Source organism: Diadema antillarum, unplaced genomic scaffold, assembly GCF_040938485.1.
Source record: "Diadema antillarum isolate AM-2024a unplaced genomic scaffold, OU_Dant_1.0 seq00001373_RagTag, whole genome shotgun sequence".
NCBI lineage: Eukaryota > Metazoa > Echinodermata > Echinoidea > Diadematoida > Diadematidae > Diadema > Diadema antillarum.
Window position 1 is genome coordinate 250,807 of NW_027272134.1, and position 16,436 is coordinate 267,242.

At 39.6% G+C, this 16,436-nt stretch overlaps 1 protein-coding gene across 1 annotated transcript in view; it reads left to right on the forward strand.

Moving 5' to 3' along the window:
* LOC139708788 (glutamate receptor ionotropic, kainate 2-like) overlaps positions 1 to 16,436 on the forward strand; it is a 52,965-nt gene that overhangs the window by 24,945 nt on the left and 11,584 nt on the right. The window contains exons 3-11 of the mRNA XM_071620737.1: positions 5,596 to 5,853; positions 6,979 to 7,184; positions 8,013 to 8,066; positions 10,883 to 10,948; positions 12,695 to 12,883; positions 13,615 to 13,779; positions 14,528 to 14,644; positions 15,138 to 15,242; positions 15,874 to 16,065. Coding sequence (XP_071476838.1) covers positions 5,596 to 5,853; positions 6,979 to 7,184; positions 8,013 to 8,066; positions 10,883 to 10,948; positions 12,695 to 12,883; positions 13,615 to 13,779; positions 14,528 to 14,644; positions 15,138 to 15,242; positions 15,874 to 16,065 — 1,352 coding nt within the window. The remainder of the gene's footprint in view (positions 1 to 5,595; positions 5,854 to 6,978; positions 7,185 to 8,012; positions 8,067 to 10,882; positions 10,949 to 12,694; positions 12,884 to 13,614; positions 13,780 to 14,527; positions 14,645 to 15,137; positions 15,243 to 15,873; positions 16,066 to 16,436) is intronic.

Consider the following 16,436-nt stretch of genomic DNA (forward strand, 5'->3'; position numbering starts at 1 on the left):
TTCTTTCGATTAGCCGCATCCTTACATGATTAGCGGGGATAAACAAACAGTGGTTGGACGATAATTCCATTTTCAAGGCAGATGCCGCTCGCTCAAAGGCTGTGGCAGAAACCCCAGTAGAACTTGCCTAATGACAGTGACGTATCGAGTAAAGAGGGGTGACGTCACCATTCATAGCGTATTACAGAGAAAGGGATTGCTCACGCGGAATTACATTCTCCACCTTGGCCCGAGGAGTATTGATCCAGATACAAATGAAAAAAGGGGGTAGCAAGGATTTTTTCTGAGAAAATTCGATTTCTTATATTTTCTTCGTCTCCATCTTTACTTCCACTTCAACTGATCTGACTAGATCTCTTGGGTTGATTCAACCTCTATGTAAAGATAATCCCAGAACAATGAAACAAAGCAGTTCTCTGTATGTTTCTCTGTGTGGGTTTCAATGACTAATACATCATCCATGAGGAAGAAACACGATAATATAATCAAAGCTGGTAGGAGAATTTGCTTTCATACATAAATTGACTCGTAGCTTCGCCCCCACCCCCAGAAACATATCTCAACACATGCACATACACGCACACATACACACATATGACTAAACCTATTGCCTATTACATCACGTGGAAAGCCTGATGGAGATATCCAGAATCACGTAGGAGAATTAAGGATGATGCGGTCCTTGTGAAGAGGGAATGTTTAGGGGGAAAGACCCGAAGCGAACAGCAGTTTGTTTTATTTTCATTCTAAATTTTACACTACTGTTCTACCAAACCATGGTTTGTCACGAGGGGAAAATAATACAAATGATTCCGATGCATTCGTTTCCTATCCCAATTTGCCAACGTTTCCTAATAAACTGCTTTTAATCTTTTCTTTCTCTGGGTCAAATCATTCTGATTCGAGATAACTTTTTCCCCCTCTCTTATTAGTTCTTGCAGGATCACTCACATCTCCTCAAGCAATCATTGGGATTGCCGGAGATCACTGAACTCAAAAGCGGATCGATATTGTCTCATCTGCGCTGCAAAACCTGAAAATAATCATGCTAGTCATCATGACCATTCACTCTGTGTCATCTCCAAATCTGGTCTGTTTCTTCCTTTTCAATTTTCCATATTCACATATGAATGCTTTACAATGATCTTCATCTTCTTCACCATCACCACCAACCACCACCTATATCGTCGTCGTCATCATGGTCATCATCATCATCATATTTGTCCCCTTCTCTTTACCCCGCTCCCTCTCTCTACCCCCTCCCTCCCTCTTTCTACCCCCTCCCTCCCTCTTTCTACCCCCTCTCTTTCTCTGTGTGTATGTGTTCTTGAGTCTGTTATGATTGTGAGTGATGTTGTTAGTTCTTTATCTTGTCTTCGTTCTATCTTCCATCTCTCCTCGACAAGTCGGATGACTGTTGCCATGTCGTTGACCTCTTCCGGGCTCTTCACCTCACGTCTTCTCCCTGTCACTCAACCTGTCTCAAGCTCCCAGGCATCTAGTCAACGTCAGGTTACCCACCTTGTTAATTCGGCTTTCCACAGTCGATATACGCTGGGCCCCTGGCGGGCTGTTTATTCAACATGGGAGCCTTTTTCTCTCACTATTATCGACGCGAGGTTTCGTGAGCCTCGCAACATCCTTTGCTGAGACGGAGTCGACGTTTTTGCCATTCATTTCTGATTGAATCAGTGTGATGCAAAGGGATAGAATAACTCCAGGACCTCGAAATAGCATAGCGTGATTATTATAAAGTATCGTTTCTATCTGACATGTCTGACTGGCTTTTCTAATCTTGAGGAGATTTTTCTTTGGTGTGACGAAGCAAATACCGGTCTCTTTGAAAGTCTTTTATGGCTCCTGAAAACCAGTGGCAGTAATGGAGGACTGAGATCTGTAACCGTTGAAGACACGATGCTGCTCGCAGGGGTTTTGACCACACAACGCCTCCGCGCATGTAGTTGCAAGGGGCAAGTGCTTTATTTTTCTGTTGCACTTATCCCTAGCGGAAATTCCAACATAAAATACTATCAAAATAACAACCTCCCTCACACTCAAAGATAGAGAGAGAGAAAAGAGACAATGGCCGTTGGAGAAGGCAATATCAGCAATTAATATCAGAACCTGACACTTTGTCGTTGAAAAAGCCATATTGATGCATATTCCCATCTCTTGTTTCTGTGCTCTGTATAAGATAGTAACACAAACAGTTGTTCCAACATTACAGTCTGGCGTGACATACGTGGGACATTTGCAATGTGATGCCATCATTTGGACTATGTACACCTGATCATCGAATATTAATGTATCACTGTCCAAAATTTGATGATTGATAAGATTCCTCAAAATCAGTGGGGCTTGCTTGGTTAGAGGAGGATTTTGTCTTTCCACCCGAGGGTATCGTTGACTTTATAGTTGGTAGGTAGCGGTGTTGCCGCTCTCGACGGTAATCCATAAATTCCGTAGGGATGAAATTGATGAAGCTTGGTGCTTGAAAGTGATTCATTACGACACAGCCCTGTCAAATCTGAAGTGTTGGTATAGGAATGCAACCCAAGGCCTTTGCACCGCAAAGTCAAATACTGAAATTACTTCGGCTACTACTGGAGAAAACGAAATAAGAGAAAAAGAAAGAGACAGAAAGAGAGAAGAGAAAGGCAGAAAGAGGGAACACAATGCATTGTGGTCGCTCAAAGATGACGTTTTGTTTCATCTTGATCTTTATTCTCTTTCTATCGAAAGTCAACCCGATCGGAGAAATGACAATACGCCGGCAAGATTCGTTAGAAATAAACAGTTGAAAATACTGCCAGAAGTAACAGTATTCATTAAATAAAGTATGATGGAAGGGCATTAAAGCTTGACATTTGATCATGGATCTTCCACGACGTGTGAACTATAACTTTTATCAAACATTTACATCACTTTACTCGTAAGATAGAGATGAAGTGACCTCAAATACTCCAAACGCCAGTGCTTCGTCTGGGGATTGCAGGAGTTGATCCTCAAAAACCAATACCATGGCTGTTGCCTGAAAAATCATCTAGGAGGATGCAGCTTAGACGGGGAAAGATGAAATCATAAAAAAAGGGGTTCGTATTCATTGTCATCTGGTGCCATGCCTGAATTCATCTAAACAAACTCAAATCTTTTCGGTCGTGGGATGATTGCCACAGATGCCTGTTACAATCCAGCCCGGTTGCTACATCCATTCCTCATCCCTGATTGTGGCGTTGAGATTTATTGGCTTCCATCGCCTGTCAGACAAAGGGGGGAACCATGTCTCCCACCCTCTCCCACCCGCCACGGTGGATCAGTCTGTCGACGTCTGGCTGCAAAAGTACACGTGCCCTTCTCATCTTACTCAGTAAAAAACAAAACAAAACCCAACAACAACAACAAATAAAAACAAAAACAAAATCGCTTCCCAGCGATGAACAATATTCTTTGTAATGCTATATGTGTATTCTCCCTTTCTTTTTTATCTTCCTCCATTTCTCCTGAGAAATAATATGTGAGCCAGTCCGCTCCAATATCAAGCGAAGCGATGAACCTTACCTGTGTTGTTATCTAAAATTCTATGTGTATGAGAGTTTTGTGTTTTTCTTTTTTCTTTTTTATTTTTGTCAGTGACATGTAATACAACATGTAGTACAATGTCGGGTTCCCATTTCTTCTTTTTTTTCCGCATTAAGAAGTTAAGCTGCGAAATGACAACATTTCTGTGAAAATGGAATGTTGCTCATGTCCCTTCAAATAGGTTGAAAGGGTAAAGAATCTGTACTGAGTCATGGTCCCCTCCTCTGAGTACATGACAAGCGTAAGATGGTAAGATAGCATTATATAGAGTATGTGCTAAAGAAGTCATACCATTACACTTAATATTATCTATACACATACACGCTTTGAAAACTTATACATGCAATACTTATAAATGTATGATAGATCATGCCATCTGTGTTACCAAGTGCTATATTCATCAAAACCTACTGCATAAATTGAATACGCTCCGTGCATATTTTCATTTTTCAGCTGATTCTTGTTATCTTTATGAGTCTTTTTTTATATATAATTTACTCAAGATTTCCTTTATGGATGGAGAAAAAGAAGTAAAACAAAACAAGCAAAACTTCATTTTGTTTTGTTCACCTTATCTTAACAAGTATGTCAGTTTTCAGTTGTTTTCCGTTTTTTGTTTTGTTTGTTTGTTTGTTTGTTTAATGTTTCCGACTATAGGCAAGAGGTAATTATATTTGGTCATAAGCTTGTCGCTTCACGAGCGCGCTGTTAGAATTGTACATTTATCGTGTTTATTTCTGAAATGATTCTTTCTTATTCTTCTTCCGTGTGCCAGAATAGTACACTGTGACGAAAACGTCTAAATACATGAAATAACGATACATGTATTACGCCTCGTTAGTTGGTCTTCAATCGCAATGGAAATGCATTTGCGTCGGGTGAGGTTGTAAATGAAATGTAGGCCTAAAGCTATACATTAAGGGATGAGAACTATCTAAAACCAGACTTAATTACCAAATTGAGATGCCTGGAGCAAACTCACTATAGAGAACAATAACGCCTATAACACACTGCAAAATGCTTTCACACCTACAGGGTAAGGTATACACTGGTATAACGGAGGCTTTCTTGTGAACATGCAATGACATGATAAAATACATTATTTTCCTCTTTTTTTATTTGGGTTACATGTATGTTTTTTCATATAATCTGTCATCTTGAATTTGAAGGAAATAGGAAAGTTACTCTACATTGCAATTTTTTCGTGGATATTTGGTGCAATTTTCTTTCTACTTACTGGACGTACTAACTACATTTCTATGATTGTAATATATAAAACTGAAATATATTTATGACTGACCTTCTCTTACAATTCAGAAACTGCGCAAAGCATGGACATCATGCATGGTTTATACATTTAATGTTGAGAAATTTAGATGCCAAGTGTGACTCACGGGTACTCTGTATGTCAATGGAAATGCATATATAAAAGAACGAATGTAGTGAAAGAAAATGCGATTTGTACAGTATGTCCCAAAAACATTACAACGGATTTTCGCATTGATAACACCCAATATGATTAGACCGTCTAACTGCTACTTCAGGGTCGTGAAATATAACATCTTAGCTCTATTTTGCAGAAAACCCAATTCAATTTGGTTAAACGGTCACAGAGAAATGTGGATTATTGTAAAGCGTGTCATGAGTCATGGATGCTCTTGGAACTGCATATTAATGTGTGAACACAATAGACAGAACTTGGAGGGAAGAGATTCCTGACATGCTCTACAAAATTCCTCATTTCTCTTTGAGTACTGAAGCAAATTGAATTCGGTTTTCTGTAAGATGTGGGCAAAGAATCATAGATTCATACTATGGCGAGGTTGTACATGAAAAATTGTATTTGGATTGTTTCACTATTTTTAAAGTTATCTTAGCGGAGGGTACCGCTGTAATTTTTTTTTTCTAGGGGACATACGGTATAGTGAAGATGCCCACGTATATATGAGGGTGTGAGTAACTATTTATGATGTGAATTTCTTAAATTGCGTTTCTTTTCTCTTCTCTCCGCTGCAGTTTGCTCGAAGCTTAGTGATAACATCACCGCCATTTTGTCTTCCACGTCATGCGAGACCAGTCTCGCCGTCCAGTCGTTAGTAGAAACTCTTAAAATTCCACACGTAGAGGTCTCGCGAGAGAAGTGTTCGGTGGAGAGACAAAACGGCTTCAGCGTCAGCATACGACCGGACTACTCGCACATTAGCCGGGCCACACTGGATCTAATGCTTAAGCTGGGATGGACCCAAGTCTCGATTTTCTACGATTCCGATACAGGTTTGTTGGCATGGCAACCATGTTTGGACAATATTCTTGCCTGCATCCCAATGGTAAACACGTACAAAGAATGACAAATGATTTATTAAAATTGCGGAGGATTTAGTAGCAAGATAATTGATCACAGTCGATCTGAAAATTCAATGAGCAAACACTTTATCAGAAACATGAACGAATACATGTGTTTGCGTGAATGAATTGAACAAATTAATGAGATATTGTTTGTGTGTTTGTTTGGATTTTTACTAGGACAGGAGCTTATGTCGAATAGTGATTCACTTGGCTTAAATAAACAACAGAAAGATCAGAAATTCCGATGCCAGTACAATAAGTCACGCTGCATCTCCAATAATCATCCGCATTGATTGTACGTCTTGAAAAGTAATTTAAAAAAAGTTTTTAAAAAATTGAAAAGTAAGTAATCTTTGCCCTGTCACTCCTTGATTTGTTCTACAGGAGACTCATTTCCATTTTTTTTTCTGAACAAAATCAATCTTAAAAACTTTGAAAGCTTCCGTGCAGTTGAACGCTGCGTGATAGAAGGCTTAACGGTGCACAACGCATTCTTTTTTGGGTATGTTACGCTTCTCTTGAAAACGGCAAGAACATGCTTGCCGAAACGTCTAGAGTGGGCAGGCCGTTTAAAGGGCCACATACACACCCAAAATCAGTCTTTCCTCTCTTTTTTTTGTATTGTAACACACACCACCGTTTCTTTACCTTGCTACACAAGAGCCATGATTAGTTGTGAAGTTCCAATTAACCCAATGGTCCCAGTTGGCAAAATTCCTTTAGACTTGATTTGCTCTGAAAGTGATTATTCACTCATGGCTCAGGTCTACGAGCTATGGGAAGATACGATTTATGCTATATTCTTCACATTTCAAACAGCAGTGATAGTTGGGCAGTTATCGTACCATACTAGGCAACATCCTTGCATATTTGGATAGTTGAGTTAAAGGTTTGATCGTTAGAATGTTATCATTTCTTGTTTTGTGTGCATTCTCTTCAAAATAATGTTCTACGGGTGGTGCGTGAGGCTAACGTTGAGGATAACCATCTTGGTCGTGCATATTTCATGCTAGGTGTCTCTCTTACACTGTCCTTAATAACCCATACTCTCAGCATACAGGAATGTGGAAGATTTATTACTGCTGTCTGCTGCCCTCACGGAGACCTACCCGCCGCACTTCCGGTTGTTCCGGCTGAAGCAAAACCCGTCGACGGGCAAACTGGACTTCGTCCATCCGCTGCATACAGTGAAGGACTCTGACATGTTCAACAGCGTGGCGTACTGCAGCACGGCCAACAACATCAACCTCATTCGAAACGTAAGATAGTAATATGACGCCCGCTAACAAAACACTGGTGTCATGGTAAATGTACACACGTTTTGACACTGCAGTACGGTCAATATAACTTCACTTCATTCTAAACGTGCATGAGTAGAGATACACCGAAATACGGAACAGTAAAACATTGGTGTCATAGTTTGCGTTGACACTGCAAACTGGGTCTCAACATCTTAACACGATATGATTCTTGTCACAACAATGCAAACGAGACATTGTGAAATGCGAGTCTTTAAAGGTTTCTAATGTTAAAGATGTCAATAAACTCTCCTTTCCGTGGAGCTGTGATAGATTTACACTGTCTCTTTAACGCTTTTCCAAAATGTTTTCGTGCCATCCTTTAAAGTGCATTACTGCGCGGTTGTTGTTGTTTTTTTTCCATTATCTTTCTCGTTTGGGGGTTGCTCATGAGTTGACTTGATATTCGTGCGTGGAGTGCAAGTACTATACCTTTGCTATGGCACAGTTACGAACTGCAATTTATCAGCCTTGGCTGCGAGATACTGCCATTCAAAACTAAACAGTAATACTTCGAAAATACAGCTGACCTTGGTGATACAACAGTTACCTTGACACGAAAGTGACAGTGAGAGGTTTTGATGGTCGTCATAACCAGACGCCGAGTCTTGAAAACGGAAGAAACATTTTTTTTTTTTTTTTTTGGGGGGGGGGGGGAGCATACGTCAATGATGCTACGAATTCTAATAAGACGCTGAAGCTTTTATATTGATATTGTTGTTGTAGTCTTTCCCTACTCCTTTACGCTGCAGGTTTCTCTTTTTCTCTCCCTCTCGCCGTTGATTGCAGGCGGCCAAGTTTGGAATGACCTCAGGCGAATATCATTGGATCGTAGCGTCTCACGTGAGTACAACCATGACGTCATCATTTCCTCTTTTATTTCCGGGCAAGGTAAAAGGTGATGTCGTGCTTACATCCCTTGCGCGTTGATTAGGCCTATGTGCATTATTGCATGGCAGTCTTTCATAACGTAAAATCAAGGACATTCCCTTGATGAGTTTAGTCTTTAAGAAAGGATGTGCAATATTTTTTTTATCACCGCTGCTACTTCTGAAGTGACATTTTGAGTTCCTTTGTTTTGCGTGATCGTTTTGTTTCGTTTGCTTTGGATGAAATAGCAGAAAATGATTACCAATGCGCTCCTTTATTGGAGTAGCCTCGAGTCAGACGAACGTGCAGGCATTCCTTAAAAAACAGCTGGCTAAATGATGTTTAACAAAATAGATTCAAAGAAGATGGATGGACCCTTTAAATGTTTATTTCATTACGTATCAATATTAATAGATTAATAACTTCGAAGCGACGAGTCCATTGTGCAACATTCATTGTTTGCTACATATACTTGTAATAGTGGCAGAAGCTGCTCAGTGATACAATACGTATATGTTTTCGTTTCGTTTGGACACTGCACGTTTCTGAGATGACTTCATTTTTCAACCTTTTTCAATATCTATTAAGATCATTGCTAGCCTGTTGGAACATCGAGTGTTAACGTCACATATTCATAGATAAAATCATATATTCATCGTCTGAAAGTAAAGATTTTGGGGGGTTGTCTTTCGATATATTTATTTGGTATTTAAGTGAATTCCTGATGCAGTTTGTTAGGCTATCACAAGGGTGAAGTCCTCCACATATGGTTGGAAAGCGTTTGATATCTGGCTAGAAAAAAGCAAATTCGAAGTCTTGATGGATTTCGATCAAGTAGCATCAAGCCGTGTTTTTTTTTTTCTTTTTGACTTACGTTAAACCTGCCAACCAAAGCTTCTACGTAAAGACAGAGCGAATCCCTGTATCGCATGAAGAGTTCGTCCACACTCAACGCCATCAAGCAGAGGCTGTGGATGGAACTGGTTGCATCTAAGAAAATTCATTGCAAGTCTAAAATTCATTGATTGCGACTGGTTGACAGCCAGATCAGTATGGTGAAAGAGTATAGCTGCTCAATCAGATGGTTTCCTCTATTATCAATGCAATTCACGCATTCCGGTCCGCATCTCCAAGTGTCACGTGATTCCCTTGAGCATCCGTCATTATGACGTCAAATTCTCCAACTTGCGCTTTTCTCACGTGACATGCTTTTCCGTTGTCCTCTGCACACAGAGCTGCCTTGAAAGTGATGTGTCAGAATCAGCTGATGATGACGTAATGGTTCGTTGGTTCGTTCATTCCCGAGTTCTCTTTTAATTTCCCCCATTTTCCAAACTATTTCATCGATGACATGCGACTCCATCAGCCATGCATCCGCTATTCCTTCCCCCGCCAATGCAGCAACAATGATTTCACGTATCTCTTTGTTTGTTTCTTTGTTTGTTTGTTTGTTTGTTTGTTTGTTTGTTTGTTTGTTTGTTTGTTTTTGTTTTTTAAGACTTGTGCCAGTTCATGATTTCATGTCATAACTCATTTCCTCAAACTGCAACGAAACTTTTTTTTTACTTGATGACTAACATGCGCTTCTTATTCAACGAGGAGAATTCCCATTTGATTGATTAGTTTTTGTTGTGTTGTACTGTGTCTGCTAATTTCGTGGATTTTTTTTCCGTGTTGTAATTAATTACGACCCATTTCTCCTGTAGTTTCACGTTTTAACTTTCTGCCTATTGCTCAGACCAGCCAATTACGATTGTAGAAATAAGACACAGAAATAGCTTTTTCGTCATTGTATTGATTTAATGCTCAATTCATGTCTTTTACTACAACCACGCACGGGTAGCTCCTAACGTTGATATTCATGCCGGGGTGCTTTCATTCCACTTTGAGCCACGTCCTTGACGAATAATGTTAACTATGATCCAGATATTTTTGTTTCATTAACCTCCCTGTCCCAATAACCTCAATAATATCCTTTCACCATACCCTTTAAATTCATTTGCAGCGTGTTTTTCCTGCTTTTAAAATAGATTAAGCCCATACTTTGACAAATATTTTTCAGTTTCTTTTGTCTTGTCATCCTCAGGTTCATATGTAATTACCCATAATTTCAACAGTTCACCAAGATAATTTTTTACATTGAACAGTAAATGTTTTCCTCAATTTTTGGCCCAATTCTGGTGAAAGGGAAGTTTACATGACCCGATCTTTCCATGAGGAAAATGACATAAACTATGAGTTATAGAAATGAATATGAGGTCACTGTTAGGCCTATATGAAGATTTATTTAGCTTTTTTTTTTGGGGGGGGGGGGTTATTGTGGAATTATTATACTCAGGAGACATATTTATACTTCAGAGGACAACCCCCCCCCCCAAAAAAAAGAAAGAAGAATATATATATATATATATAATTGGAAGGTTTCATCGTCTAAATTGTATTAATCGAGCATTTCACACCTCATTGCGGTTACTGTATCCAAAGTTCGATACAAACAACATAATCAGTACAGTCGCAATGCTTATGATGTGTTTCACTCAAGTATGTCGTTGCTTTGGTTTATTTCCAGAAATTCTTAACCAAATCAACGAGTACTCAGCGGCCATCAGCATCTTGAAAAAGCTGCATGTGAAGTCGATGCATGATATTATCCAAATTCTCGACAGATATCAACCTCTAGGAAAAGGCTCCTTAAGACAGATAAATAACGTGTTGTGTATTCTTCGTTAATATCTACATCTCGAAAATGCTGCTTAACGTCGATTTATGACCGTTTACCTTGCCTACAGGAATGGAGCAACGCTTTTCGTCAACCAATAGACGACAGTTACTATAGCCACGACAGCGCACATAGAGTAAGTCCCTCATGCAACCTCGTGGCATTTCTTTGCTTTTACTAGTTTCGTTATTATTGCGTTTGTGTAAATTGACTGTCTTAGAAAGTCAGCACTGCAGTAGACTGTACAGAGATGTTTTCGGCTCGATTCTAGGGGATGATTCCAACAGCTGTAACTCGGTTTGACCGTTAATGCTGACCGTAATAACACCAGCAATAGGCAAGATGAAATACGCCTTGCAACGTCGGTCTTCTTGGCGGCCTTTTTGTTTTAGTGAAAACTACAGATTTTATTTCCGCAGACGTCGTTTTGTGACATAGTTACTTTTGATCCCATGGTGACATCAACTTCCGTTGCTAAGTGCATTCCCCATGAGTATTTGTTCCATTTGCTGAGCCTTTGAGGTTATGCCATAAATACATACACAAAGAAAAGAAAACAAATCATCGGAAAATAAAAAGAGAAAATGAACGAAATGTTTAAAGAATGTAACAAAAAAAAACTTTCATTGCCATTTACCATTTAATATGATCAAATCATAATATTTCATTCATGCTCACGAGATGGTGGAAACTTGGGAAATCAAGTAGAGTCTCTTTATGGGACCTAGAAATTACAGTCTAAGAACATCAACAATGAACGGAATGAAAAGCAAAAGTGAAGTATTATTCTCTGGGGTTTTTTTTTTCATGGCAAACCAAACACTTTACAAATAATACGACAATCAATTCAGCATTGAAAGAAAATATTGATAAAAAACACTACAGTGAACCCTCATGCCATTACAAAAGATTTAGGGAGATTGAAGGGAATAGATACTTGGAGTACTTTGGCTTTTAGCGTACGACTTAGCGTCTGGCAATGAAATCCTCGAAATGGGTTCAGGTGGTTAAAAAAATCTTCGTGACTTGTTCTCAAAAATCGAGCCTCCTTACCCCGGCTATGACGCGAACGTCTGTGCCGTCACCATTTGCTATTCCGTCGTCAACAGACGGCATAAATGTTTTTGGACATCAATAATTCAATTCTTCATTTAAAGTTAATGCAAACGGCGGAAATTATCCCAAAGTGGTTATCATTTTCCATGATTTACTCGCCTAATTGATCACAAGACCTTTCCGACAATAATTGAAAACATTCCGATCCCTTCCTCGTACTAATTTAATCAGATCGGAGAAAGTAGGGTGTACAGTTTTCCCGCGCCGCAAAGGGCAAACGCTTTGGTAGTCTCCGCTCAATCCTGGCGACGCCAATGACTCATGGTCTCAAGATGCAAGACGCCTGAACGTTCTTCTTAAAAAGTTGACGTGAATAGATCATTAAACTTACCTAAAAGTTTTCTTCTACATGCTAATTCCTTCCTACCTGTCACAAAGGGAATTGTTAAATTGCCATCATCTTATTGTGTTTTATTCTGATAAAATCTCGACAATCTTCCCATTTGGGTAAAGTCTAATTTCACCATGGCATGACGTGCAATTTATATCTATATCACACTATCTCTCTCTCTCTCTCTCTCAGTGGCTTTATGTATACCAATCCATTCACATACTCACCTGTCTTCAGCACATACAAGACATTAGTGTATCTCTACACTCTCCTTGTCATTATAGATAGGTATATTGATATATGAGTATATAATATGTTTGTGCGTGTACATGTATTTGCAGTACTTCAGTACTTGAGTAGCGTACACGTAGGTTATAGGGAGACTTGGATTGACGGATTCTTTTCTGTTTCTTTTGTGACGTCATATCGTTTAAGGAACCAATCGACGAGTTCCGCTTCTTCAACGGATCACGTGGTATCCTCACACTGCTCAAACAGCGTGTTTCCATCGACCCGACCCGGGAGGACTTCTACGAAGCCTGGTTAACCCTTGACCCCGAACTCGGCAGTGACATGCCGGAAAACTCCACGGAGCTTATGCCAGACTATCTTCAACCCATGGAGGTAAGAGTGCCCTTTTCACAACACCAAATACTGCGCACACACACGCATAGTTTCACACACAAAAATACACACGCATACACACCCCTAATATCACGTTTCCGCCAGGTTGTTATAAGTTATCTAGATTCTGATGTCTCCATTAGTTCAAACGTCCATACGCTGGAATGTTATTTTGACATTTTTCTCTTATTCAATGTACAAAGTGAATAATAAGTTAAGATGTAAATAGGCCAAGTAGGCCTGTGTTGTAGATAATTACTTGAACTGCCAGTGTATATATGTATTATTGTCATTATTATTACCTTGTTAATTATTTTTCAATGCTCCCAGGTGGGGCCTTCAAGAAAAAAAAATCCATTGTCATTGTCATTGTCATTGTCATTGTCATTGTCATTGTCATTGTCATCGCCACTGTTGTGCCTACTGTAGGCCTATGTGGGCTCTCTTGTCAGAAGTTATTTGTTTTAAGAGGCTGTGCGCACAAATCACTCAAGGTTTACTCTTTGATATCATGTAGCATGGAAATACTCGCTAGAATTTGATAACATGACATTCCTTTCATCAAAAGATTTCTGATATCAAATGTTTCATTTCTTAGATGTTGCGACGAGATAATCATAAGTATTTTCAGGTCTGTGTTGCAGCTGCGAAGAGATTATGTTTTTGTTTATCAATTTTACCATACTTACCATGAAAATTCCTCTTCTTTTCTCTTCTTTGTTGTTCTTCAGTATCACAAGGCCTACCTCTATGACGCAGTCCGCGCACTCGCTGTGTCTATATCAGACGTGGTAGCCAAGGGCCGATTTGTGGAGCCAGAAATCTCGCATTGCTATAACAACAAGTATCGCAGTAACTCACGGGGCTCCAACCGCCTCAAGAAAGCCCTGAATAAGGTAATCGAGAGAGAGAGAGAGATGGGGGGGGGGGGATTCCGGGCACATAAACCTTTGTTCGTACATTCGACTCCCGTTAAAACGAAATCCTCGGGACCGGCATTTTCTTTCGTTTTATCGAAATTTCGTGGTAACAGAACAAATACAATGAGAAATAAAAAAACATTGAGCAAATAATGTTATGGCCTGATTTTTACTTCATTGTCACCGGCATTTCGTTATAACCCTGTTCGTTGTAACGGGAGTGCACTGTATACAACAACTATTTGATTGTGAGTAAATAACATGATTATAATCGAAATCGTAACACGTCAAATACTTAAAGAAACAAATAGGCAGGTCTCAAATCTTAAGACAAACATGGAATCGTAATTTCATGTTAGATGTTTTCATGTAGCAGCTAATACCCGGTTTCATAGAGAAGTCCAACTAAAAATGATAAAATGCATTTGAATCACAAATTCTAACTTCAATTTCACTTTTGATTTATTTTCATATTTCTCATGAAAATGTCACACACAAAAAATGCCGCAAAAATAGGTCGTAGGTCCCAGGAACTCTATCTACTTTGCCAAGTTTTCCGACTGTAACTATCTATGATTGATATGATTCTACCTAGATAAAAGCTTTGACGCCCTTTTCAATGGAGAATGACTTTTTTCTAGTGATACGCTGGGTGATGCATGACCTGTTTTCATTTAATCATGTCTTTTGTGTTTATTGGACTGGTGTGTCTTTGCATACACAGGTAGAAACAGACGGTCTTATGGGCGTGATCCAATTTAATCGCACGGGCTACAACGAAGAGGTCGCTATCGACATCATCAGTGTGGAGGGTCACAACAACGTCACAAAAGCCTGGAAGGTGATATACTGCTTTATGTCTCTGACATCATGGGATTTTTTTCACATTCATACTGTCCAGTGGGGGATGTTACTTGACGTTCTTCAAGTATACAATAGAAAGTGCGCATCATTCGTTCGATTGGGATGTAACTCTTGCATATCAAAAAGAAAGTACATGCAACATTCATAAGTATTGTCGAATCATTATCGAACGTTAATAGCTTTCTCAGTGTCTCGCATTCATGAGTGCTTTTCCGGGGCATAATACCCCTTGGCATAAGGTGTAGGTGCCCTTCCTGTCTTAGAATGTTCGTACATAATTATACTACTTTATCCTTACCCAGACACACACAAGGACACATACACATACAAATGCACACACAAACAAACGCACACACACACACACACACACACCTCCCTTGCAACTGCTTAACCTGCCTGCATATAGAATCTTGGTACTGTGTTGGTCGTGGCAAAGTTCGTTAAATGGCGGGAAATGTATCTCTCCCCAGATCGGTTCGTGGGACCACGAGGCACAGCTCACGCTCTCACAGTTTCCCTTCACACGACGCTTCGATGAGATTCGTAACAAGAGGTTCAACATCGTCACCATTGAGGTAAGAGACCCATCTCTCAAGGCCACAGGGGTTGTGGCGTCTTCTTTTCCGGGGGGGGGGGGGTAGTTCACACACATAATATGAAAAGAGAGGTCACTCTTTTTTTTTTTCAATTCAAAGTTTATTTCATTTTTTCGACAAAACATATAAGTCACACTTCTTTTGACAACAGAGAATAAGGTAAACAAAACATTATGTATCAAAAGAATGTACAACAATTGAGAACCTTATCGTAATTATACGATAAGGAGAGACCCACTAAAAAGACAGAGCTTTGTTAATGACCAGTCCCCAATATTATACAAACGGGGGGGGGGTTAAAGTCACGTGCACAGACATAATTATGCAACAGCCTTGGCAAGACGATGGGGAGTCAATTGCATTCTATCATCCAAACGAAAACAAAGTAAAAAAAAGAAAAGATGTTAAGCCGCAATACTATATAGTGCTTGTGTGTAGTTCAGTTATCATTATTTAATAATTCTGCTTCCGATTTCTGAAACTGAAGAATATCCATGGTTGGGTGCATTGATATACAAAGAAAAGCCAACCCTGTGTACTTAGAGCCTATTCATGCCATAACGTGAAAGAATATATATATTGTTATATAACGTGTAATTTTGTCCGACAGGAAGCGCCATTCGTGACGATAGAGGAAACTGTCTCCGGCCCGAAGTTCACGGGTTTCTGCATTGATATGCTCGATAAGATCGCGGAGAAGCTCGACTTCACCTATGACATATACCTGACCCCCGACAGTAATTACGGCGGAAAGAGGGCGGACGGATCGTGGAACGGGCTGGTCGGTCAAGTCTACTACGGGGTGAGCTCTCACGAAGAATGCCAAATGCGTTGTGACCAAGTGGTAAAGACCACGTCTTAAGGTCCCTGCTTCATGTACATTACATAAACCGGAATATTGTGAATGATGCCAGTGCGTATAGTCATTACTATCTACCGTAGATATGAACCAACTTTGATAAGATTTTTTGATTCATTTTTTTTTTCATATTCGCCCATTTCTAGACCATTCAAATTTGATTTTGATTTTGACAATCATTAAGAATATTGAGACCCTATCTTGTCCTTTTTTGGCTTTCCCAGAAAAACACTGCAAATCTATCCTATTAATTTTCAGTCACAAGCAGACCAAAATGCCTCACTTAGACACGTTCTTAGATGTTTTCCAGTTTA